At 40.2% G+C, this 9,945-nt stretch overlaps 1 protein-coding gene across 2 annotated transcripts in view; it reads right to left on the bottom strand.

Annotated features, from left to right (window-relative positions):
* Positions 1 to 9,945, bottom strand: part of LOC109966561 (potassium channel subfamily K member 10-like) — a 73,935-nt gene that overhangs the window by 46,433 nt on the left and 17,557 nt on the right. The window contains exon 2 of one of the 2 annotated variants that reach the window (XM_020611475.1): positions 5,614 to 5,999. In XM_020611475.1, coding sequence (XP_020467131.1) covers positions 5,614 to 5,999 — 386 coding nt within the window. Of the gene's footprint in view, positions 1 to 5,613; positions 6,000 to 9,945 lie in introns of those variants that run through there. The other variant, XM_020611476.1, reaches the window with a different exon arrangement.

Below are 9,945 nucleotides of genomic sequence, written 5' to 3'. Positions count from 1 at the left end.
TAGTAATCATGTTTATGATCCATGTGTTATATTTTGAATCTCATGATGTCTGTTTTCTGTTTGCTCTCAGATCCAGTGCAGGCCCTTGCTGGCGATCGCCCACTAACGGCATCAAGCTACGTTGCCGGGGGGTCACTCGGGAATTTTCCTCTACCAGAGCGTCTAAAAGAAAGATTCAAACGACGCCAATGCCATGAAACTATCGCTTGTAGAGGTTTTTCGCGCGAGTCTGCCTGTTATGTTCACAAAGAAAGATCTGTGTTGAACTGTTAGAAAGTGTTTGCATTGAAGCAGTTTGTGTTACAGTACAGACATGTGTATTGTTAAAATTGTGCTAGACAGGAGACAGAGGATCACCTGGGTGGTTGTTTTTCCTTTTCTGTGATTGTCTAGTATTAGTGTGTTATGTGTTCTATTAGCATTAAATTAGAAAGTTATGGTAATTAGGGCCTTAGCGTAGATTAGAGAAGAGCATTGTGCCATGTTACAGTGCGAGCATGTTTTTTAGAGCGTAGGGAATTGATTTAGTGTAGACTTGACATGTTAGACTGAAATGTTTAGCCCTGTGATAAATGCTTACTGCTTAGTGTCAGGAAGTGTTGTATCAAGGCATTTATGTGTGTTTATAAACTTCCTTGTTGTTTTCTTGTTGTTTTTCTGTATGTGTTTGCTTTAGTGTGTCTTATAACTACGGAAGGAGGGGATTCTGTAGTGGTAAAAGCAAACTGATTATAGTTAATAGTTATTAGCATAGTTGATAGGCCAATGTTAGCTAAGTATAACATGTAGCATGGTCAGAGATGACCTCTCTGCTCTTTTGTAAGGGCCTCTGCAAGAACATTGGGCGTCAGGCTTCCTGTTTGTTAAGCTGGCTCGAACACAGCAGTGAGCGAGTCGCAAAAAATAGACGGACCCAGGTGGCTGACTTCGGTGCAGACAGTGCTATTTATTTACAGTGATGAATAAGTGACAAGAATAGAAACAGTAGAGTAATACAGGGACCGGGTGTCGAGCTAGGAAGTGTACACAGTCAATGATGGAGATGATGCAAAGAGGACCGGGCTGCGGACACTGGGACTCACTCCTGGACTGGTCGAGTTGGATGCTAAGGAAGATAAACAGAAACAGTACATACGGTGAGTGGTAGACTGTGCATCGACCTGCAGGGTGGTGAGGAAGCAGAGTGGAGGAGGTCCGTGGTCCGAAGGAGCGACTGAGGCAAGGAGGGAAAGTAATCTAAGCAGCTGGAGAGAAGGAGACAAAAACAAATACACTAATACAGAGCAAAGAACGACGGGGAACAAACGGGCCTGAGAAAAGCTAGAAAGAACTGGCAGGGGAGTGAACAAAGAGCAGGGACTAAATAGGGAGAAACTAATGAGGTGCAGCTGGAAGTAAGCAGGTGTAAAGGATAGCGTAATCAGGGTAAGGGAGAGAAAACAGAGTGAGGGGAGTGAGAAAGTAGGTGCAGCCGGGCAAACCTGACACTGTTTTTCAGTACAGGCTGTAGGGGGTTCCCAAAATAGAGAAGTGTAACTAGGGTGGGGGCCCGTTGGACGTCAAGACCTGGACAATTGCAGGAAGCTGGGAAATAGCCATATAGTTAGCTGCAGAGCTGATCAGAGAGAGAGTGTGGGTGTATGTGAGGACCTGAGAAGACTGACCTGACTGACTCTGAACCTCTGCATAGGCCCAAATCAAGGTGATCCTGTGTCTCACCCTCCAAAACCTCTTATCACAATATATTGTACAATAAATGATGATTGGCACTGCAGTGATTCTCCCTGTGTAAAAGGAATGTGGTTCATTCAGCAGTAGCCCGTTTTCCACCGGGCGCAGCTTTGAGACGTTGTGATTGCGACACATTTAGTTCATCTTCCCAAAAGCAGCATACCCCACTGAGAGTGAGTGGAAATGAAACGTGAAATGGAGCGTTTTGTCTGTAGGACTTTTTCGACTTCCAGATTTCGGTATTTTCCATAGAATATTGTTTGCACATGGCTTTGAGTTTCATCATAGCCTATTAGGTTGTACCATCTAGTTTATCCTTATTACTTGAATTCAGTTTTCATATTCTGTTTATTCTGTGCTTATTTTACTTTTATTCTATTTTAATTTCTTAAATGGTATGGACATTCAACATTAGGTGAGAGAGAAACAATATTTCGATTTTTCAGTATGTCCTGCACATATAGTGAATTGACAATAAAAATCTTTGATCTTGATATGTACTTAAATGGTTTATTTTTCTGTGTTAATTGCATTTATTTATGTTGTTAATCTTATTTTTCTGGCCTTCTTGTGCTGTAGTCTAGACCAACTAAATACAATGCACAAACAATATGGATCACATATTTGTGTTTATTTTTTTGTTGTTAAAAATGCATTAATCCTCATAATTATTTCATTCGTATATTTTACATACTGCACCTAGCAGAAGAAAAACACAGCAGAGGAGGGCTGCTAGGTGAAGAAGAAGCCAGCATTGGGTGCATCCAATCAATACACATAACCTAGTGTTTCATTTTGTAAATTAACCTTATTCTCTGTCTTTCATGTGCCTGACTTCCTGTTTCTATGATCTGCTCTGTGCTGCTTGATGCGGCATCTGTCAAAAACAGGTGCACTACGCCAGTTCGGGGACACTTCTAAAATAGCAAAATGGTCAAAATAGCAGCACAGGGAGATCAGCTCCAGCTGCCATTCCGCGCCATGGACAGTCCCTGTTGAACATAGGGATAAGAATGTATGCAATTCTGTACTTCAGTAATGGAACTCATCAGCACTCTAAGCACTAGATTACAGTTCATACCACAGTAAGTGAATGTATCACTTGTAGATTAACTTTAGTGAATGTAACCCTTTCTAAAAAGGCTGCAGTTCCTAGTGTTCCAAGGCTGCAATTTGTACTACAGTAAGTGCCAAGTTTGTGATCATATCACTGTTTAGTCACTTCAGTATACAATCACAGTTCACAGTTCCCACTACTGACATCATTAGGGAGTGTTTCATTTGATGCTCAGCTTTGATGCTAATTTCTTCACTCTGTTCTAATTAGAGATGTAGTTTCAGTTCTTTTAAACTAGCCATAGACACAGAATGTAAGTTGAATAGATAAGTAGCACATTATTTTGGACATAACTGTTATATTATGTTTAGTTCTGCAGCTTCATTCTAACACACGCAACAAAGAAGCATTTCCTGTGATCTTCGCTAAGCTGGCAGTGGAACACAGTCACCACTAGAGCATGGATCAGCCCGCATGATTCTGTCTGAACCCAACCCGAGCCTGATGCAGGTGAACTTGTATGATGGTTTTCCCCTTTTCAGTAAACGAAGCAGACAATGAAAAACAAACTGCCTACTGCTTCTGGCTTGGTGCAAAGATTATTTGAGGGAATTAGTGTTTAGGAAAGTAATCAAGCAGTTCAAAAGAGACTGCATGAAATCAACTTCTAAGGATGATGTCCAAGAAGAAAACAATTGTTCACAAACAGCTCAAAGCTGCAAGAATAAACTTTGCCAAAGAACATGGAAAGAAGCTTAATGAATGTTGGCAACATTGTTCAGATTACACCAATATAAGGACCTCACCAGGACTACCACAGTGACTGCATACAGTGCTGACCATAAAACAGGTAGTGTCTGTTGATATGGAACTGCATGAGTGAAAAATGTGTAAAGGAGATGGCATTTATAAATGGGACTACGAATGCAAGTTTGTATTTCTAAGTACTGAATGAAAAGAAGCTCAAAAAAGCTTTGCATAAGAAGTTCCCAACATGATTATCATCCCAGACACACTGCACAAATAATACGTTCTTAAAAAAGTGAAGACTCGGACCTGGTCATGTATGTTCTCTGATTTGAAATCCAATGAAAAGCCTTTTGATTATTTTAAAGTGGAAGGTAAAACCCACTAACAAATAGCAACTGAAAAGGCAGAAAATTGTAAGGAACATCTCCCCACAGATTTGTGCAAGACTGGAATCATCCATGCCCAGGAAGATGGAACTGGTTATCACAAGACAGACATACAGAAAGAAATATTTAAAAAAATAAATGGAAAAGAATGGAATCACACTGATGAAAGGTGTTCTGACTTTTTTGCTGGATGGATCTTTATCATTTAATTAGTCAAACATTTCTCTTGAATTTTGGATAAAAACAGATACATTGTAATAAATTGACAAGATTCAAAATTACTTAACATTTTAGTGTTGCTGATCAGGGGGTGTATTCAGTTTTGTCACGTTTGTCTCCAGACACTACACAACAACAACAACAACAACAACAAAAGCCAAGGGGAAATAGGGCCTTTTTGTGCATCAGTTTATACATATTCCTTTTACATGCAGTATGCTCATGTTTAGCAAAATTAACAACTAATCTCTGTACAGTAACAGCTTGTTTGTGAGGTACAAATTTGTGATGTCTAAATACCACATTATAACAAGGCCATGTTTTAATTTCTGCACAGCTGAATGTAGCTTTTTTTATGATTAAGTTCTCAGAGAGGAATAGTGAAAATGTTCAGCACAATTTCCCAGAATGATGTTAGGGTGATTTTCATTTTTAGATAGAAATGAATAATTAGTTAGGGTTTTTATTATATAGCTTACATAAGTTTATATATATTTTAATCTCACAGTTGTGTTTATGTTTATGTAGTTACATATCTATATAATCACCCTATGTGTTCACTGAATCACTGGTCAGTATTTACTGTGTTAGCCAACTGGAGCACTGGTTAACATCAACTGGAGACTGGTTCACTAAAACACTGAAACTCATTAGATTTACAGCTTTAGCAAAGAGGGTCCACAGTTACTTTATTACCACCACCTGGCTAATGGGCCGGGGGAGCTATAGTTTATTGGAATTCCTTCAATAGTTGAAATAGAGATTAGATTTGAGCCCAGGAAGAGGAAGCAACTTCAAAGGCAGGGCAATATACACACACACACAGGCAGAGCAGTTTTATTGGAATAGGGGGGTAGTGTCTAAAATGTGGCAGTCTCTTGGAAATAAAGGACTCCCCAACAGTTTTGGACCAATCAGATAGTAACATCTTTTCATACATATATTGTATACCGCCAAGTTGGAGTCAGTCTTTTCTGTTTTTCCTAAGCAGTCAAGATCCATGTGCACATGCTTATTTTGATAAGTTAATGCATAATAAATTTCACACTGTGAAATATCTTTATATTTAGTCTTTTCTTTTCAAAACACGAGAACACGTTCGACAGTGATATCACAACTTCAACCAAAAGACATCCCAAAAAAATTCCACTCATCAACTGATCTTAGAATCAGCAGAGCTGAAGTTAAGGCATTCCATTCATATAATAATTAGGGACTGTTATTTTCACACTCATACATATTCAAAGTGTTTCAAGGATGTATGGAAGCCATTAAGATAAACCTCTGTATTTACTAGACAGTTCAGTGTTATTTGTATTCAGATGCTAGCTTGACAGAGTGTGAGGTGTATGTGGAGCTTGAATAACATCAGATCAATAAGAACTTGAATTTCAGCAGACCTGAGTCCCCACTGGAGAGTACATCTAGGGCTGAGGACAGGTTGGAGTACTGAGTAGAGGCTGCTCTTACCTTGATGATAGCCTCCAGCTCATCTGAGGGCACACACGGATGTTTCTGCAGAAAGGCTGCCTTTTCTGCTGTGATGGTGATCTTTTGGTTGTTTTCAAAAGGTTGCTCCAGCGCCCGGAATACCAAGCCCCCTGCCACCAGATAGGCCACCACCACCACGAACACCGCCAGCACCGTCTTCAGCTTCATCATGGCAAAGGGGGCTAAGCCATCTGCCACCACCTCCATGCTAGCCACCATGCTGGTGGGGCGGGGGGCAACAGAGAGCCGCGGCAGAGCACAGCCCATTGGGTTCTGCATGGTGGCCACACTGGCATGCACCAGACTGGATTGAAGCATGCTTGGCTTCACCTTCTTCGGGGGAAGCAGGTTGGTCTGAACTGCCACTGAAACAAATTACAAATTCAAAAATGTGTGCTGCAAAATCTGCATGATGCAGGGATCATTTCCTGCTCATAAACACTCTAAGTTAGAGGTGAACATCATGGATGTTCCTGCACACTAGCAATGGTTGTGAAAATATGTTTAATTTCAAAATGTCAGCTAATACACTCATTACTAACTTTGTGTCTCCTCTCTCCCGTAGTGTGTCCTCTCTCTCTCCCTGTACCTTTTTGCAGGTTGCCCTGGCCCTGGAGCTCTATGTCTCTGACAAGCAGTCACCAGCCACATCAACCTGACCAGTGTTTGATTGTTTGTTGTGTCTTGTTGCTTTTCTTCTTTTGTCTCTCCTCTATCCACTCACCCCAACCGGTCGAGGCAGAAGGCCGCCCACCAAGAGCCGGGGTCTGTCGGAGGTTTCTTAAAAGGGAGTTTTTCCTCCCCACTGTCGCCAAGTGCTTGCTCAAGGGGGATTTGTTGAGTTTTCCCTATGTAATAATAGTGATAACAGTAAGGTCTAGACCTTACTTTGTAAAGTGTCCTGAGATGACTTTTGTTGTGATTTGGCGCTATACAAATAAAATTTGATTTGATTAGATTAGATTAATAACTTTAGACAAAAAGACCGAAAGAAACTCCTCAGGGCAAATAAATCAATAAAACAGACAATGTGTGTCAAATTTGGTCTACAAATATGTGGTGGTTATTAAATTAGACAGGCTGAATTCTTTTTAAAACACAGGCACTGAAAATATAACATAAAGAAAAAGTACTATAAGAGCCATCCTTTTCAATTTCCAGAAGCCAGTTTTCCCCAGGATTCAAATTTTCCTCTTTAATTAAAAAAAGAGGAATATCTGGATTTTTCAGAACTGATGAGCCTTCATGATAAACAGGCAGATGACAGAAAACTCTAATGTCTTTTACCAATAGCAATTAATCCCAGCTATACAGTATTGATAGCAAAGTGCTCCACCTGGTTGCTCTGTCAATCCCTTTGCTCACAAATATTCCACTGCTGGACAGAATGAACAGCAGGAAAATCCTGAGCATAAATACATGACCTCAAAACTAGTTTACTTGTCTGCATGTACTTTTGCTGTAAATGGTGCAGATTTATTCACTTTGAAGGAGCACACAGCTTATTTTACATGTGAAATCTACTCAGCCTGTAAAAACAATTGTATAGTGCCTCATGTGACTCTGAAGGACCTTTGTTATGTCTGAAAAAAAAAACTAGTGATGTCACAGACTATGTTCAGACTACATGCTCTGTCTTGTTGCAACTGTGTATATTTAACTGTACCAGTGATTTTAGTCCACAGGCCTTTGTTTGTGCCCACGTTTTGGTATCTGATATTATTGGATGTGCATTTTAGAATAGGTTTGGTTTGGTGTACCAAACTTTAGTTATAGGCCTAGGCTGCAGTCCTTTCATGATGCTCTGACCTGCTCTTCTTTCTTCCACTCCCTCTCCATTTTATTTTTATATGCCACCATTACATGTTTACACCATTACACCATCTTTTGTCTTCTTTCTCCTGTAGTGTGTCATCTCTCTCCCTATACTTTTCTAAAGCTATCTCTGGCTCTGGAGCTCTGCGTTTCTGATAAGCAATCAGAGATTCAATTTAACCTGCCCAGTGTTTGTTTGTTCTGTCTTGTTGCTTTTCTGTTCTTTTCTTTTCTATCTCCTCTATCAACTCACCCTGACCCTTTGAGGCAGAAGGCTGCTCATTAAAAGCCAGGGTCTGGTCAGGGGTTTCTTCCATTAAAGGGAGTTTTTCCTTTCCACTAACACCAAGGGGTTCAAGGGGCATTTGTTGGGTTTTTGTTTATGTAAAGTGCCTTAAGATGATTTTTGTTGTGAGCTGGTGCTATATAAATAAAAATGATTTGAAATGAATTCAGTTGAATTTAACTGAACTCTAGGAACCGCAAGCAGACCTGCACCCCAAGAGTAAAGTGCTGTGTTAGGATTGTACAGTCTTTAAAATACAACAGAGCCTTGTGATTAAAAGTAGGGCTCGCAATCCTGGAAAAACCACGAAGAGGAAGTTTGATTTTCAAGTAGATGACTGAAGAAATCTCACCCTTTCATTCTGACTTCTCTCCAAAGCTACTCCTCCAAAACACAACATGCACTGGCTAACACTTTACGATTTCAGGAAAATATCAAATGCCCCCAAACAAAACAAAAGTTACTTTTGTGTCATACAATGTTTGAATCACAAGTAGCCTAATCAAGATTAACTCATGAAGGAAGTGGGGAGTATTTTCAACTTAGCCATAAATCATTATGAACTAACTAACTGTTAACTACTAATGATTTACTGATCTCCCACTCAGTTTTCTAGTTACTCCTCATTATTTAATACGGAATCCCACATTAGAGGTTAATAAGGAAGTACTTATGATTGTTCCTTATTCATTCATCACTCGCTCCTTAAGTAGTAAAATTGGGCATTTTTGTGTGAAGTGTCACCAAAACAGTCAACCATGATTAAATCAACCAACTCAAACTACTGCTGTAGGGGTAAGCTAACTGACAGAAGTTTGAGTCAGAGAAAGTGAACCAAATTTGGCCTAACAACCCTCAGCTGCAGATTCTTAGCAGGAGATGAGGGCAGCCTGTCCACTGAGACACCACCAGTTTCAAGTGCTGCTCAAGGGGGATTTGTTGAGTTATCCTTATAACAGTGTAAGATCTAGACCTGATTATGTGAACTTCACTGCGTAAAATGTTGTTGTGAATTCGCACTATATAAATACATCAAATTTAACCGAATTTTGGTGGAGCCAACCCTCCCAAGCTCCTAAATTGTCCGTCCTGACTGCAACTATTTGTCACCACCCCCTGCTGCCATTATCTGCTTTCATCTGCTTTCCAGGTGAGATGCAGTTCACCTCAAATGAGCCCATGGAGAAGGCAGAAAAGAGAATTTGCAAAAAGTGCTGGTATGCAAGAAAAAGTCCTGGTACACCAAACAGTAAAATGTAGAAGTGCTGGTACTGCATACCGGTGTGTACTGACCCACTTCAAGCACTGGTCCTAGATCTGGTTCTATCTGATCTCTCACTATGCAACTGCTGTCTGAACGGCCAGATCGGAATTCATGTCTTTATCACATCTTGTCATCCCCTTACAGACAGGTTAAAATTCAACAAAGGAGAGTAACCACAGCAACAAGGGTCAGTGGACAGAAGAGAGATAATATAAACCACCTTTCATCAAACTTAATTTGACAGGTGGCCACGCCCCCTTTGTCCATTTTTCAGCCAATCAGAAGCGTCCTTTCAGTCCTTAGTCCCGCCTTCCGGTTTCCGGTCCACGTGGTCCCCACGTGGCCCCCACGTGGCCTCCACGTGGTACTTGGGCGTGCCCTCCAACCCCCTGCATCTGTTGTTGAAGATAAGGAAGTGATGACGTATCTCTAACTGCTGATCAGGTGGTTGTGGTTACCCGCAAACTGAAAAAGATAAACAGAGAGAAGTTACAATGTGTACATGTCTGTTATTGTATAGATAGGAATATAACTGTATTTTGATATTGGTTGATCTTATAAAAATGATGTTTAGAATAAAAAAAAATCTAACATTGGTTCACTTGTTCAATTGTACTATCTGTTGTAAACAATGAGTAGCTATAGAGCTACAATGTTTTTCTATGCACAGAAAGGAGTGTTAAGATAAAATGGTCAAACTACAGTCAATGACCAGCGTTTTTCTTTATATTCTGTGAAAAAGATAGAATTTCAAACTGCTGTCAGTGAATGGTATTTAGTACATTATTTTTGAACATACATTTTAGCGATTATGGATGAATACATACCAGGTTTTTTTAATGCGTCCATCTGTCATGGTCCGTTTTCAACGTGCTTCTCCACCCCCAGCCCTCCTCAACCGTTATGATCTGCAAAGCAGAGATAATAGTGCAGCAAACGTTTTTTC

Source organism: Monopterus albus, unplaced genomic scaffold (assembly GCF_001952655.1).
Source record: "Monopterus albus unplaced genomic scaffold, M_albus_1.0 scaffold114.1, whole genome shotgun sequence".
NCBI lineage: Eukaryota > Metazoa > Chordata > Actinopteri > Synbranchiformes > Synbranchidae > Monopterus > Monopterus albus.
The sequence above is the reverse complement of the archived record's forward strand: the minus strand, read 5'-3'. Positions and strand labels throughout refer to the sequence as shown.